Source organism: Zonotrichia leucophrys, chromosome 1A (genome assembly GCF_028769735.1).
Source record: "Zonotrichia leucophrys gambelii isolate GWCS_2022_RI chromosome 1A, RI_Zleu_2.0, whole genome shotgun sequence".
NCBI lineage: Eukaryota > Metazoa > Chordata > Aves > Passeriformes > Passerellidae > Zonotrichia > Zonotrichia leucophrys.
In genome coordinates, this window is record NC_088170.1 from 42,503,178 (window position 1) to 42,518,242 (window position 15,065).

At 38.7% G+C, this 15,065-nt stretch overlaps 2 protein-coding genes across 2 annotated transcripts in view; one reads left to right on the forward strand and one right to left on the reverse strand.

The window, feature by feature from the left end:
• The window catches only part of APPL2 (adaptor protein, phosphotyrosine interacting with PH domain and leucine zipper 2), a 29,734-nt gene extending 23,869 nt beyond the window's left edge, over positions 1-5,865 (forward strand). Inside the window, exons 12-21 of the mRNA XM_064702545.1 lie at positions 254-296; positions 373-429; positions 541-629; positions 1,066-1,218; positions 1,338-1,390; positions 2,170-2,344; positions 3,053-3,089; positions 3,199-3,339; positions 4,003-4,050; positions 4,847-5,865. Of these exons, the coding sequence (XP_064558615.1) occupies positions 254-296; positions 373-429; positions 541-629; positions 1,066-1,218; positions 1,338-1,390; positions 2,170-2,344; positions 3,053-3,089; positions 3,199-3,339; positions 4,003-4,050; positions 4,847-4,975 (925 nt within the window). The 3' untranslated portion in view covers positions 4,976-5,865. The remainder of the gene's footprint in view (positions 1-253; positions 297-372; positions 430-540; positions 630-1,065; positions 1,219-1,337; positions 1,391-2,169; positions 2,345-3,052; positions 3,090-3,198; positions 3,340-4,002; positions 4,051-4,846) is intronic.
• A 461-nt stretch (positions 5,866-6,326) lies between these two features.
• Positions 6,327-15,065, reverse strand: part of WASHC4 (WASH complex subunit 4) — a 39,454-nt gene continuing 30,715 nt past the window's right edge. Inside the window, exons 27-33 of the mRNA XM_064702544.1 lie at positions 14,314-14,380; positions 13,513-13,599; positions 12,856-13,003; positions 12,600-12,696; positions 11,932-12,128; positions 10,848-10,947; positions 6,327-9,389 (exon numbers count right to left, since the gene is read on the reverse strand). Of these exons, the coding sequence (XP_064558614.1) occupies positions 9,322-9,389; positions 10,848-10,947; positions 11,932-12,128; positions 12,600-12,696; positions 12,856-13,003; positions 13,513-13,599; positions 14,314-14,380 (764 nt within the window). The 3' untranslated portion in view covers positions 6,327-9,321. The remainder of the gene's footprint in view (positions 9,390-10,847; positions 10,948-11,931; positions 12,129-12,599; positions 12,697-12,855; positions 13,004-13,512; positions 13,600-14,313; positions 14,381-15,065) is intronic.

Genomic DNA, 15,065 nt, shown 5'->3' on the forward strand with positions numbered 1-15,065 from the left:
AAAACTTGCTTGGTGTAGTAGTAAGCTTTTCTGGGTTTCCAGAAGGATGTTTCCAAATTAAAAGCATATTCCTTCCAATCCTCCCCCACAAGTGCCTGAATGGAACATGTGGTGTCTTTTAGCTGCAGCTTATTCACGATTCTTGTTCCTTTGGCAGTTAATAGATAAAAAGCTTGGTATATTACTGTAAGCACTGCAGTCAAACAGTCCTGGTGTCCACTGTTAGCACTTATACACTGTGTTTATATTTTAGGGGTATAACCCTTCAAGCAGAAAGCAAGAAAGAATACGAAGAGGTAAAAATATTTTCTTAATGTTATTATTCTTGCATATAAGTGAGCTTGAAGACTTCAATTTCATTTTCCCTTCCAGTGGATATGTGCTATCAACAACATCTCCAGGCAGATCTATCTCACTGACAATCCAGAGGTGGGAGCTTGTTTTGATCTTTCAATCCATTCCTTCAACTTGTTCTCCCATTATTCAACATGGTAAGGTAAGCTGCATGTCTAAAAAAACTGTTCTGTCTTGTTTTCATAGGCAGCTGCAATAAAATTAAATCAGACAGCCCTGCAAGCAGTGACTCCCATTACCAGCTTGGGAAAAAAACATGAAGTTCAGCACCCCAGGTAATGTTCTCCCTTGTGTGGAGCAGAGACCATGTGCAGTTGTATTGATCGTGGGGCTGAGGGATCCTAAGATGTTGGAATTGTCACTGAGAAGTGTAGACACAAGTCCAGGTCTCTGCTGGTAATGCAGCTGTGAATATGGACAGGGCAGGGAGACACATGGTCACCTATTACTGAAAGTCAGCCCACGCTCAGAGTTGATCTGTATTCAGGTTTAATATACCAATGTTTATTTTTGTCCTAAATAATGCTAGATTAAAAAAAGGATTTTATTGGAGCCCTCAGTAATAGGTAAATAGGAAAATACCTTACATATCTGCAGAGTGGTTCAGTCCCTCTTTGGACTTTTGAATAATCTTATCTCTGTTCCAGAGCAAAGGTAGGATGTCACTGATGGATAGAAACATAATTTTTTTTTTTTACATTTGCACTTCAGCCAGACTGTAAAGAATATGGAAAATGATGAAGTAATTCCCAGTGGATCAGCCGGCATTCAAGATTCCACACAACTCATTGCTCCTGGAACACCAATTCAATTTGATATTGTACTGCCTGCTATGGAATTTCTGGACCAGAACAGAGGTGGCAGGTATGGCCAGAGACAGTGATCCATCACTGTAACAGTATGATTTCAGGCGAGATGAAGTATTGCAGCATCTGTTAGTAGTGATAACCAGAATCTGTAATTCAAATTTTCTTATTTCACAGGCGTGCAAACCCATTTGGGGAATCTGAAGACAGCAGCAAAGATGAGGAGGAAGGTCAGTGCTTCTTCATCCAGATAAAATCAGTCATGATTTTAGCTACTCAGTGTCTCTTAAGAAAAGCACCTGACATCATGGAGCAGAAGTAACAGATCCATAGTAAAGTGACCTTCCTGTACTAGCTTGTGTAGGGCTTGGCCCTGGCTGTTCTCCTCTGTGCCTGGAACCCATGGCCCTGTCAGAAAGGTGCTCTCAGAACCAAAGCACTACTACCTAGTGCTCTGAACATTCACCCTGCTTTCCCTTGCTCACCATCGGCCATAAAGGGAGCCTGATCAAGTGTGATGGCTTTACTGCATAATGGCTGCTTAGTTGTCATTAAATCTTCTAGTGACAGTCAAGGAGCAAGGAAGGATTTGGTGAAAACCTCACTGTGCCCAACTGCATGGAAGGTCAGGACATAGAAGAAAGGGAAGAATGTATGAGGCTTAATGGAAGCCAAGGCTTATGCCCAGTCATAAATTCATCATAGTTTATGTGCACCCAATAGCAAAATAGGCAAGGGAATTTTACTAGCATATGATCAAATGAAGCATAAAGGACCAGTCACACTTTTAAAACTTCCTTCCCCACCTCCACACTGCTGCCTGTTCACACAGTTTGAAACTGGGTCAGGGCACTGTGTGACTCATGGCAGAAAGCCACTGCTCATGATGGCCACCAACCACAGGCTTACTGTTGAATTTCTAAAGTGAATAAAATAATTCCATTGATACTTTGAGCTACTGGGAAATTGAAATAGCGTAGTAAAGGAAGTCATGGCTTTTCTCTTGCAGATTCCCTGCTGCAGCAGATGTTCGTGGTTCGGTTTTTAGGGTCCATGGCTGTTCAGTCCGATGAGACGTGCGAGGTGATTTATGAAGCCATGAGACAAGTGCTGGCTGCTCGGGCCATTCACAACATCTTCCGCATGACTGAATCCCACCTCATGGTCACCAGCAAGAACCTGAGGTATTGTAAAAGCTTTAACTTGTCAGTGTTCTGTTCTCTTCATACAATTTGTGATTTATTATGTATTGTTGGTTTTGTTTTTGTAAGACACACAACCTTTGAGGAAGCAAGATCCCAAGAGTCACTTTACCTAGAAAGAAATGCCTCTTTTCTTATTCTGTGGTACCTAGAAATGATCCTCCAGACCAAGTTGTAAGAATGTCCTATCAAAATCTAAGGGACAGTCTTATAGTGGGGGGCTGTAAGACCCTGCAAAGATACAAAAAAGAGATGCAAAACTATGATTGTTTTAATGCAAAAATCTTTCCTAATAATGTCCTTTGACAGTAGTGTCACTGTAGAATATGCTGATGTCAGACATTCCCTTTTAGTGAGGTATGTTTATGTCCCTCTGCATTTGTGTTAGTTTAGGCACTCAGGATCCTTTCCACGTGACTAAGAAAGGTGCTATCTATAATAACAACATCACATCTATCTATATAGATGTGATGTTTTATTTGCTGTATATTTTTGCTGTACCTGTCATGCAGCTGAGAGTCAAAGCCTAGTTTTGAATCTTGCCAATCAAAGTTAAAGCACCTGATTCTATGCATATGTTTCCTCATCTGTAAAACTGCTGGAGTTACTGCTTTTCTATTATAAAGGCCCTTGAAATTACCAGGAATCGCTCTAAAATAGTTTTCTTTTTTTCCCTACATGTAATTGCAGGTTAATAGACCCTCAAACCCAAGTTACACGAGCAAGCGTAAGTAACTTTTTCTATCACAGCAGTGACTACTCAGTTACATGAACCTGAGCTAACCTGTGAACTTGAGCTGAATAAAACAAATAAATAATTTATTTGACTTTTCCAGTTTGAACTCACCACTGTGACACAGTTTGCTGCCCATCAGGAGAACAGGAGACTGATTGGCTTTGTGATCCACCTCAGTGATACTCTGGGAGAAGAATCCATGAGTGCATATGTTTTTGAGAGCAACACAGAAGGGGAAAAGGTTTGTGTAACATTTAATAAAATTCTTTATTTAGAAATAGGTCTGTGGCTTCTTGACTTACACATCTGGGAAACAGTGCTATAGAAATGAGCAGCTCAATTTCTGGTCAAGAAAACATGCGTTAACATGCAAGCCTTTACTGGCTTATGTCTAAAAGGGACCAAATGGACAGATAATGAAGCAGCATGTATAAGGAGGAAAGGATGTGATTGCTAATCCCAGCATTAAGAGAGATGGGAAAATGCTCTCTAGCAGCAGCACTAACAAAAGGAATGTCAGCTATGCTGAGACATGTACAGCTGTGAAGCTTTCACAGACAATGGTGTATGTGCTTACACCATTGACTGCTTACTGCCTGCTGCAACAGAAATAAGGAGTGGGATGGAGAACTTTTGTCCCTACAAACACTTACATGCACAGTGTGGAAATAAAGTGTGGTGACTAAAACTGATGAAGATTTACCAGCCCCTGTGAGCTTTGAAGCTGAACCCAAGACAGTTTTCTTCACCAGTAGTTAGCATAGCAAATTGGTATTCCACCTCTGCTTTTAGGCCTGGTTTTAAGACTAAGTCTGCACTGACAGTTGTGTGGTGTATTTCTAATCAAGGAACAAAAAGCCAAAACAGAACTGAATGGAACTTTACATGTATTTCTTCTTTGTAGATATGCTATGCCATTAGCTTGGGAAAAGAAATTATTGAGGCACAGAGGGTAAGTTAGTTTCATTCCCCACATGTGTATGATACATCTTGTTCTGGTTTTCACCTGCACTGTCCAGGTAGCTCTGGTGTGCATAAGAAAAATGAACTGCTACTTTTCCTAAGGACAGTTTTGCAGGTATTATTTAACACAGCAAAAATAAACTTTGATTTCTCAGTAATGTGATTTCAGAGAAAATGTGCCACCTCAATCCAAGTTCAAAATTACACAAATCCAAATGTTCAGGTCTGAAAGAAAGCTGTGAGCAAAGTTTTCAAAAAAACCAAACACACTCTTTGGGATGATGTGTAAATCACACACACTGCTGTTTCACTTTTAGAAACTTACATTCTTTCCTCACCTAGGCATGAAAATCAGTGTTTCTCCAATTAAAACGAATGGCAGAATTATCCTGTCCCTTGTAGATATATTTTATCTATATAGGTGTGATGTTATTATTTGCTGTATATTTTTGCTGCTAAGGTTTCAGAACCAGTTGGGGAATGAGCTTTTAGTCACAACTACTAAGCACATGTATAATAAATTCTTGAGACAGCTACTTTTTTCCTTGCTTTTCAGTAACTAAAGCAAAATAAAGGCTCAAAATTAATTACTTTTTTTTTCTTCTTAAATGCTCAAGCTGTACTTGAGTCTTTACTTACCCAAAAAGGTATTACTTATGTTTCAAATCTTTATTCTAATGCTTGTTAAAAATAGCCAAAGTTGCAAAAGCTTAGCAAGAAGTACTGGGAAATGTGTGTTCCTCAAAGGCTGCTGCAGCTTGCTGACCTCTCTTCTTTTTTTTCAGGATCCAGAAGCATTAGCTCAGCTAATGAAGTCTGTGCCATTAACAAATGATGGGAAGTTCATGCTTCTGCATGACTTGTCAGAAGAGGATGGAACCATGCATGAAGGAGGGGAGGAATCAGAAGCATAAGCAGCTCCTGTCACTTCCTGCAGCCTGTGTGGGAGCAGAAAAGCAGGGAGTCTTTTTGCAAGAATCTCTGGTTTTCAGTCACCTGCACACACCTGAGGCCAGCTGCCCTTTCCTGCTGGAGAGCAGTGGTGTGTCTGCAGTGGAGTCCCTCTGGATTTACAGTGGAAGCACAGCAGGACTCGCATTTAGCATTTGTGAACGTGTAGGGGTGGAACTGTGTCTGGGGAGCTGACAGTCCTGAGAAGGAGGCTAGTGCTGCTGGTGGGCAGGAGAGCACAGCTGTCAGCAACTAAGGGTTAATGGCATTTCTTACATTTACAGGGCCAGCAGCCTCTCATTCCAGTGAAATTTGTGTGAGCTGCCAGCTCCTCTGACAAATTTCAGGCCTCAAATTTCCTACCACAGTCAATGTTCATAGTTTGCATGATCATGTGCATCTGACTGAAGGTTAAAAATGCACTATCTACTTTATTTCAGATGAAGTTATTTTTAGTCTAGTTTGTGTGTAACAAGATTTACCTTTTGTGTTAGCCTATTTACAAAACGATTTGTTAAACACTAAATTTTTCCTATTAATATAATCTATTTTTATATTGCATCTAGAAGAAGCTTACAAAACAAATTTTTAAGTGCCTACTCTTACCTTCCAGGGGACTGTACTCTCACATTCTGTAATTAATAGACAAATTGTACTTCCTTGGTTTATTATTCTAAGTACCACTGACATGCAAACCTCAGAAGCAGGCAGCTGAGTGCAGTTTTTCTGTTGTTAGGTTTCTTGCCACTTCTTACTATATGAAGAAGTAAGAATTCTTATGTAACATGCAACAGCTGAGTCTGACAGCAACCTTTGATTTTAAGAAACTGAGCAATAAAATGTTAGATTACAAGTCTACAAGGTACTGAAAAGTCTCACAGTACATTCGTGAGATTAGATGCTAGAGAGATTTGGCTAATAAGTTTACATTTTTCCATCCTGAAAACATCAGCAACATCACTTTGCAAGAACAAACAAAATAGACAAAATAAAGAGCTGTTAGTGGGGGAGGGGGTGTAAGCTGTAGTATAGTTTATATTAATCAAGATAAGGTACCTAGAAAATACGCCTGAAATTCTTCAAACTTAATTTAACTCTTCTCAGTCACCAAGAAACTAGATTTTCCATAAGCAGAATCTGTGCAACAGTATCTGAAAGATCCCAGATTGGAAGTGTTTGATGTGGAATAAGTCTAACTGGTTATTGAATGTTTAAAAGTACCGTGGAAAAAAACTTCATAGTAAATAAAAGCTGAAGCTATCTTATTAAAAAAATTAACACCTACTGAACTGGTGTTATTGAAAACACTGGGAATGAGGTTCTCAAAATTGCATTTATTAACACAGTTTTATATACATAATGTTCTCTACTCCCAAACCAAAGAGACTGGAGTAACAAAATACCCTTTTGTACAATGAGTTAGGAAACATTAAGTATTACATTTGGTCCTTTGTACCTGAGAAGCTGAAAACAGCTGTTGATGGATGTCTGATGCAACTCAAATGTTTTTCTGGTTCAAGGCTGCATTAGGACCTGCAGAGTGTGCCCTTCAGCACCAGGAGTTTGCAGCTGCTGAGGCCATGCAAACCCTTGGTGGCAGGGCTGACAGAGAGCTGGGTGTCCACAACCCCTCAGAGCAGCTGATGCACTTCCAGCAGCCTTGGCACAAGGCTGAACACCTGAGGGCAGTGTTGACAGCTGCCTGCTGGGGGTGAGAGCCTGGCCTTTAGCCTGTTCCAACCCTGCCCTGAAGGAAAAAAACCCTAGACATGTTTTATATCCCTGCAGAAAATTCATCATCACTTCTATCACCCCTGGGAATTTCTGAGTGAGCAAGTTTGGTTTAGTTTAGGGGATTTTTTTGTTTTAGCTCCATTCTCCTCTCCAGACAACAATTTAGGGTCCATTTGGTTCCTGTAATTGCGACAGGAGGTCAAAAGCAACAGAAAGAGTTGTAGCACCACAGCATGAATTTTGCCCCCCTTCCATATCCTTGTGGGGAGAAAAAAGACTTAATGCAACTCAGTCACGTGACATCCAAACCCAGGACCCACCTTGGATTTCAGATGAGAAAAATCTTTCTGCATGTCTATGCTGCTATATGACAAAGAAAAAGAAGGAAATACAAACTACAGTCCTGTATTGGCAAGAATAGCTCTATTATCACTGTACATGTTTGCGTATGTATATATTTTTGCCACATAGAGTATACATTCAGTTCTCCCAGATTAAACAGGCATCTATAAAAATAGGCTATGTCTTTCCTCTAGAATTTCCATCACCAGAACCACATGAATTTGTTAACTACTGTACACGAAGGCAATGCTCAGTTCACGTTATGTTCAACTGCAAAGTCTTACCTTAGCAAGATAATGGCTCCAAAAGAAAAAATGGAGAAGGGAAAATAAAAGTGCAGACTAGAATGTGAGCTGTGTATTGACTGCACACAGCCCCCTAGCAAGGCCATCCTGGGGAAAGGAACATCATGTGTGGGTGATTCTGCCGTTGCTGTGGAAGAAGGAAATGCAGCACTTAACCATTCCACTCCACGAACTTGGGTGACTTCAGCAGAGATGGGATTGTGGAAGGATGTGCACAGCAACTGCAGGATGGGAAGCAGCAGCAAGAATGCTGATCTCAGCAATGCTACTGAGCATTCAGTGTGGGCAAAATTTGGTCAAAAAAGTGTACACAAATTAAAAAAAAAAAAAAAAACCCTGTATCAAAGTACAAAAGCAAAAATATAAATCAAGTAATGCAGCATTTTTTAGGGCAGTTATAATGAACTAAAAATAAAAACTTTAATGAGCCCAGCTGATTTTAACAGTCCACGAAGCTTGTGTGTCATGTTCTCAGAACCAATAAATGGAACGTTCGTATCAGTCTGGTCTTTCCAGTTGCGACAAAACATTAATCCTTGCTGTCTGAATGTTGAAGTGACTGGCAGGAAAGGGCGAATCAAAGTACGCCAGGAATTGTTTAAACCAATGACCCAAGAGTGGGTGGAACAATTTGAACCATTAAACCAAACATTAAAGAAAGTTTGGTCTAAAAATACAGTTTAAGAGTGCCAGAAAACCCCCCAGCAAGGGTAGTTCTGTCAGCTGGACTGACTGGAGTAGTGTATTCTGGTTGGTAAGAACTAGAAGGGTGTTAATGTTCTGGGAGATTAAAACACACATGTATATTTTAATAAAGGTGGTGTTTTCTTTTAACTCTAGCTACTTAAGTTAGGAATCTGAGTAATTCTTGCACAATCTAGAACCTCTGCTTGCAGGCATGGACAGATGTTAAATAAGAGTTCTCACAGTGTTCAGCAGCTTCTGAGCCTGCAGTGCAATTATTGTTAATAATCAGGCATGTAAGACTATATGAACAACACACAGTACAACAGACCTACAAAGGCTAGGAAATACAGAATTGAGGCTGAAACTTGCAATTAGGCGCAACATGTTCATGAACTGTGAGATCACTTAATAGTTACAGACACTCATCACAGTGCCTGGTCATGAAAGAAAGAGCTGATTGTGGTTCTGTCTTGGCTCTGGATTTCCTTACTTCTGTGGATGCAAATCAAACCTTCGGTGTGAAATGAGAATTTGTTAACATTCACTTTTCTTGTTTCCCCATTCTTTGATAAGGCGGCAGAAACAGGGGGAAATAAATGTTTGATGGGATCTTAAGTTCCCACAGTACAAATACTGTCTGTAGTAATAACAAGGGAGTTAGGAATAAAACAGTAATAAGCATTTCCATTTTGTGTAACAGATTTAACATATATTCACAACATACAGTTACACCCACAGTGTAATCTGTGACTGCATTAAATGCAACAGGACTGCACAATGACATGTCTCAATTATTTTTTGGACAATAGATACAGCCAATATCTGGATTCAGGGGTTTTTTTTTTGGGTTGAAGAGATGCCAGTTCAAACCTTGGACCAACAGCCTATGAGTTCGGGTTTTTTTAAAATGCTATGATAGAGATGCGAAAATGCATCTAGAAATTAATAAGGATTTTTTTATCTGCACATCTGTACTTTAAAATACCTCCAAGGTCAACATTTTATTAAATTATTTTCAATCTAAAGAAAGTGCTGTAAATAATGCAAACTCCTGAAAAATAGGAGTTTCTACAGAAAATACAGACAAACACAGACCTAGCCCCAGTGGATGCTAGTATGCTTCTCTTGGATTTAACAGAGCAAGTAAGTCAAATCTAGAGCTTTAGCCCCTACAGAGTGTTACTGATGAAGACAAGGACATGAGTTATTTGAGTAAGTAATCTTCACCCATACCAGCCACGTCATTTCACAACAGGCTCTGCAGGTGTAGAGTTGGAAAGATCTCCATTGCTTGCTTTACCAGATTCTTCTACAAAGACAAAAAAAAAAGCATGGATCATGTTTAACACTCTATTTGAAACAAAACCCCTCAAATTCTACTGTGCGTATGTATATATATTATATAAATATAAATATAAATATAAATATAAATATATATATATATATATATATATATATGATGCTGATGTCCAAATGAACACCTTATGCAGTATTTCACAGTGAGCATATCCAACCTGATCTCACAGCACAAGACCTTTGAAGAAATTCCTATCTGGGGTGAAAGGTTCTTCAATCAGCAGTACTTGTCTAAAAATTACATATACAATGCTCACGCATTTTTCAGAGTCCAAGTCCAAAGATCATGGTAGAGGGCATAGGTATTATTACCATGTTGAAAACTCTCCACCCTGGTATGCATTTCCAGTTTTTCTCCCTGCAAAATACATTGCCTGGGGAACTGAACCGGTATCATAACAGAGAATATTTAACCTAAAATATCATTAGCTGATGTTCTCCAGAATGGTCTCCTACAAACTCCAGAGCAGCATGTCTATTCTTCCCACAATTCTTGGAGTTCTTTGAATTTATTTTTTTTCTTGCACTGAATATTTATCTGAGCAACTTCACTGAATATGATCAAATATAAATTAATGCTAAAAGAATTTTTCTTTACAAACAGTTTTTCTAGTGCAGAAGAAAACTAATCTTTTTCTCCAGTGACTATAATCTCACAGGTCACTCGTGCCTTTGTCAGAAGTACAGTGGAGAATTATTTACCAATTCAGTTTTTAAGATACTACTGTTCCTTGAGTTTCTAAGTAACTTGTGACTGAACTGCATTTCCGTATCTTAATCCTTAGGAGCATTCTCATTTCTTTGGAAAGAATTTTCCCAAGAGAATCTTTCAGAATTCATGAGGGAGAATATACAACCAGGAATAGAAATGCAAAATACCAGTGTTACCTAGTCAAGAGACCACACCACAAATTAAGATCTTATCCTTTGAATATAGAGTTCAATGGGTGAACAAGCATATCAAACATCTAAATATCTATAGTAACTGCATCATCTGCTATGTAAGTTGAAAGCCAGTCAGTACAAAAGGTGAAAACCACTTTATTTAACACCACCTAAGGCTGTCATTGTCAACACTGGTAACTGAAGAGGTAAGGATGCTGAAGTTACTGAATTTAATATTACTGCAAGTATGCAATTCTCCCTGTACCAGACTTTACAGCCCATTTTTTTGTCAGCTGGGTCTTCTGTGGTGGTGTTGTTTTTTTTTTCCCACACCCCAGAAGCCCAGCTTGGAATTCACCTATTCCAAAGAAGGACTTCTTGAGCTGTTCTTGCTGAGTCTAAATCACCCATGACCACATAAACCTCTCTCATTAACCTATGAGCAAGAAAGCAGATATTAAAAAAAACCTCTATTAAGGCACACAATCTCATTAGCCAAAATGATCTACATATAGGATTCACTCGCCTTCTTTTTCTTTCTTTTCCTGGCTTTCTTCTGCTGCAGTTTTATCTGCTCTGAAAAAAATTCTTGCACTACTTAGCGAGAAATAGAGGAGTTCAAATTCCTAAGGGAAAAGATAAAGAGGAGCATCAGTGTATCACAAATATGTAGACAAATATCAATGGGATTTTTCATTAGTATCTTAGGCTCCTACATTTCAGTATCTAAATCACTTAAATGCTCCTGAAAATCTTCCTCCTTTCATTCCTTATTCACACACATTTTACAAAGCAAACATCAAATTACATTAAAGGGCAATCTAAGCAAAGCAGCATCACTGCAATAAGTCTGTCACTGATCTACTGAGGCTGAAAATGAGTTTTGTAACAGCAGTGAGAACAGAGCAACTTGCCCATGGAAACTCATGCAGCCAATAGTTTAAACAACCACAAGCCTGTATGAACAAGGCTCAGCGATGTGTTTTTTTAACAGAGGACCAAACAGTGCACATTCCTGGGAACCATGAGGGCATACAGGGCCTTATCTATTCCAACAAGACATTACAGAATGTAATCATGGGTTGTAAAAATATAGCCATTGACAGATTTGTCAAATAGGCTTCTCCAATCCAGAGAGAGAAAGCACCACACCATAGATGAAACCTGAGCTGCTGTGCTCCAAAATTCAAATGCACCTTTCCTCTATTTGATAGGTAATGCATCATTCATTATGCATCACGCAGCTCAGAATTAACACACAGGCAGCTCTGAGGGTTCACAGCGTTATGTGCAATCCTTGTTATAAGCTTAACCAAAAGATATTTTCTCCTATTTAAACATTTATGGTTTAGTTGCATTAGCCTTCAAATTCCATGGGACAAAGAATTCCAATGAAACAGGTCTTCAAATATCACAAAAACCAATGGCATTCCCTCCAGGTCATACACCAAGTCCTTATGCTCTTTCTGCACTGTTGCTGTAGTCAGTGTTCAGGATTTTGCTCTCAATGTGTTCCATTAGAACAGTTACATGATTTGTAATGAGTAAGTGCTGAACTCAATACAGAACAGAAATTGTTACCAGAACTCGTAACCAGGCTCATGCTGTACCTGTAAACAAACTTCCAGTCGCTTGTGGGTAAGGTTCATAGTCTGTAGTAGTTTTTCATCTTGATTAGTGGACTGTACGTTCTGTTGCTTAGCTACTGCTCTTATTTCCTTCACATACTTCTCTCTAACAGACTGGAACCAGTGAAGAGAATCAAACTCCTGGTACTGATCCAAAAGCTTCAGAATGTAAGCCACACCTAGTCATTAACAAACCATGTATTGAAGTCAACATGCAATTAGCAAAACATTTTGTGAATGTCTTCAGTGGATGAACCTAAGTTAATATTTCCATGCAAATATAATTTAAATTGCTATCAACTTACAATTAATCTATCAGGAAAAATCACAATAAAGAACAAGCTTAAATTTTTTTAAAACATCACTTCTCCAAATACTTGCATTCCTTCTCATCTGGATGAGAACCACAAGCTTGGAAAGAAATTTGGAAACACCACTGTGTTAAAACTGTATGCTCCCATACACACCTATTCCATGGTTAGGAAATTCTGAACACAACCATAACCCTCAAATCCCTTGTGCTGAAGCAAAGATAAATCCAAATAAATTATGGAATTTTTAATTATGGGAACAAAGTATAAACAAAACTTTTCTTGCAAATGTCCATTATGTTGGCTTACCCAAAGGCTAGTGAGAATGCTGAAACTTACCCATGGCAAACCCATCATCAGTGAAAGCTGCTCCACTTTTGTTCTTCTTATTCAACTTTTCCTTGCAACTGATTGAATGCTCCACAAAATTGAGGGTCTGAAGGAATGAAAGGCTGTCTTGGAATCACAAAGAAACTCACAAATGTCACAAAGCACTGTCATACATGCTACTACAGTCTAATACAAAACATTTAAACACAGCCCTGATCTGACAAGACCTTTTTGAAGAAATCCCTGGTGCAATGCAGACACTCACCAGGGGGGGAACAATGATGTAGAAGTTCCGCAAGTGCATGTTCTTCGTGCTGCGGAACTCGGGGGCAAACACATCCACCAGCATCTTGAAGTACTCTGTTCCCTCTGCAAAGTTCCGGGTCAGGTCACTCAGCACAGAGTCCAGCTGCCTGCAAGGGATGAGCAATGAGTTACCTAGTTCTGCTGAAAATCCCTTTGCTTACCCACCTCTTGGAAAACAACCCTCTCTTTGCCCTTTGCCAGGGTCCACAATCCAGGATTTGGAAGAGTACCCTCCCTCTACAGCCCATTTGAATAGTGGTTTTTGATTTCACATTGTCCCAAAAAAAGGCCTGTGAATAGAACACTTGCATCTTTTTTACCTAAGACCCTGAAAATTTTAAAAGTAGAGCTCGGGCACACAGTGAGGAAAGCTTGTTAGCTTTTGAACAAGGATTTCTTCAAGAAATCAGGTTCTAGGTCTATTACTATCAATGCTACTTCACATTTTCAAAACAACTGCTTCTATTTGCTTTGCTTAGAAACAAATAGTTTTGCATAAAGGCAGCAGAACTTTTAACACATACACACACAAACAACTAATAGCTGCATTTAGTAACATATAATGTCAATTTTCTCATCCCACCCCTGCCCCAGACCTCAAATGATGTTAGTGTACCTTGCTGCTTTTTGTGTTTCTTCTGAGAGACCTTCTTCTTTCACCAGCTCTTCAAAGTTAACAATATCTTCCAGATCAGGAACAAACCTGAAAATGTACTGTTTGCTAGGATTATGCTCATTGAAGTATCTACCCTAATTTACAATTTACTTAATTTAACCTTCTGGGCATGAACTACTTAGTTCAAGTTATGTCATATCTGTCACACATTCTCATCCAAGCATTATTAACCTCATTTCCAAACACAGACACATCATCAGTTGTACTTCTGTTTTTACTGGGCTATCATCTCCTCCCTCTAGCACTGGATACTCTTGGTAACTCTGTTTCCTACTATTTGCAAGAAAACTAACTATTCCTTATTATGTAACAGTTACTATGTTTTAATGACTTTTCATAAACACAGACAAAATCTGTATCAGAAAAAGGTATGAAAGGAATGTGTTTTCCAAGTTCCTCAATGTTTGTATTATTTTTCCTTAACACATCCTTGAAATTATTTAACATCACAAATTGCTGGCTTATGGACTAATATCTTACTAATGTGTACATTCTATTAACTCTTTTGCCATGTTTTTGCATGCTTTGATAGAAACTGTTTTATTTTTAGTGATTTATGTCCATGACTGTACAGTGCTGAATCCCAGCACTGTCTTCAAGAATTACACTTAAATAAAAGCATATAAATGGAGCTTTTCAAAATTGAAGGGGAATAGGAAAGGGTTTAGGGAATATCAGCAAGAATAGAGAGCAAGGGGAAGAGAAGGAGCTAAGAGAAAAATGAACTATTTGTAGAAATACCTAATGGCACTACTGCAGCAGTGAAGTCCACCAGATCTTATCATTCGTACATAACCCAAAGCGTTGCCTTTAAAAACAAGAAAAAACAAAGAAGCAATTTATAATTACTTAAACACACACACACACTCTGCATAGCTCCTATAGGCTCTGAAATGTAAATTAAAGTTGCCATGTAGTTCTGGCACAGAACTTGGCTCTGAAAGCTAAGTTAAGAGAAGTTAAATTGAACCGTGCTATCAAAAGTCTATGTAAAGAAATAAAACAAAAATGCATCATCAAGCAAGGTTTTGTCCACTTCGGTACAAACTCTTTCCAGTGGGCACATTAAACAGTTGTAAGTTCAGATCAGTTCTGCACATTTACAGCATCAGTGGCTGAAAATATCATTGTCACATCATGCATCACTCAAGGAGGATACTTCAGCTGGATATATGGCTCATTTTTGAAATACACAAAACTAAGCACTAATAGGTTTTTACTAGGAAATACACTCAACATGGGTAAAAGTCAGTTCCATAACAAAGAAAAGAACTCAAAAGGGAACAGGAATCTATGCAAACTATAACTGTATTTTAGATTAAGACATGTAAAGGCCATTTCTGTGAAAATACGTGAGAGCACGTTCTTAGCATGGGATACAAGTGAACTATTTTCCATCTGAGTGGAAATAAATCTAGCTTTAGCCTCAGCTAAAAGGTCAGTTACTAGGTGATGAAGATCTCTTCTCTTACATTTAATAACATTTATAACAC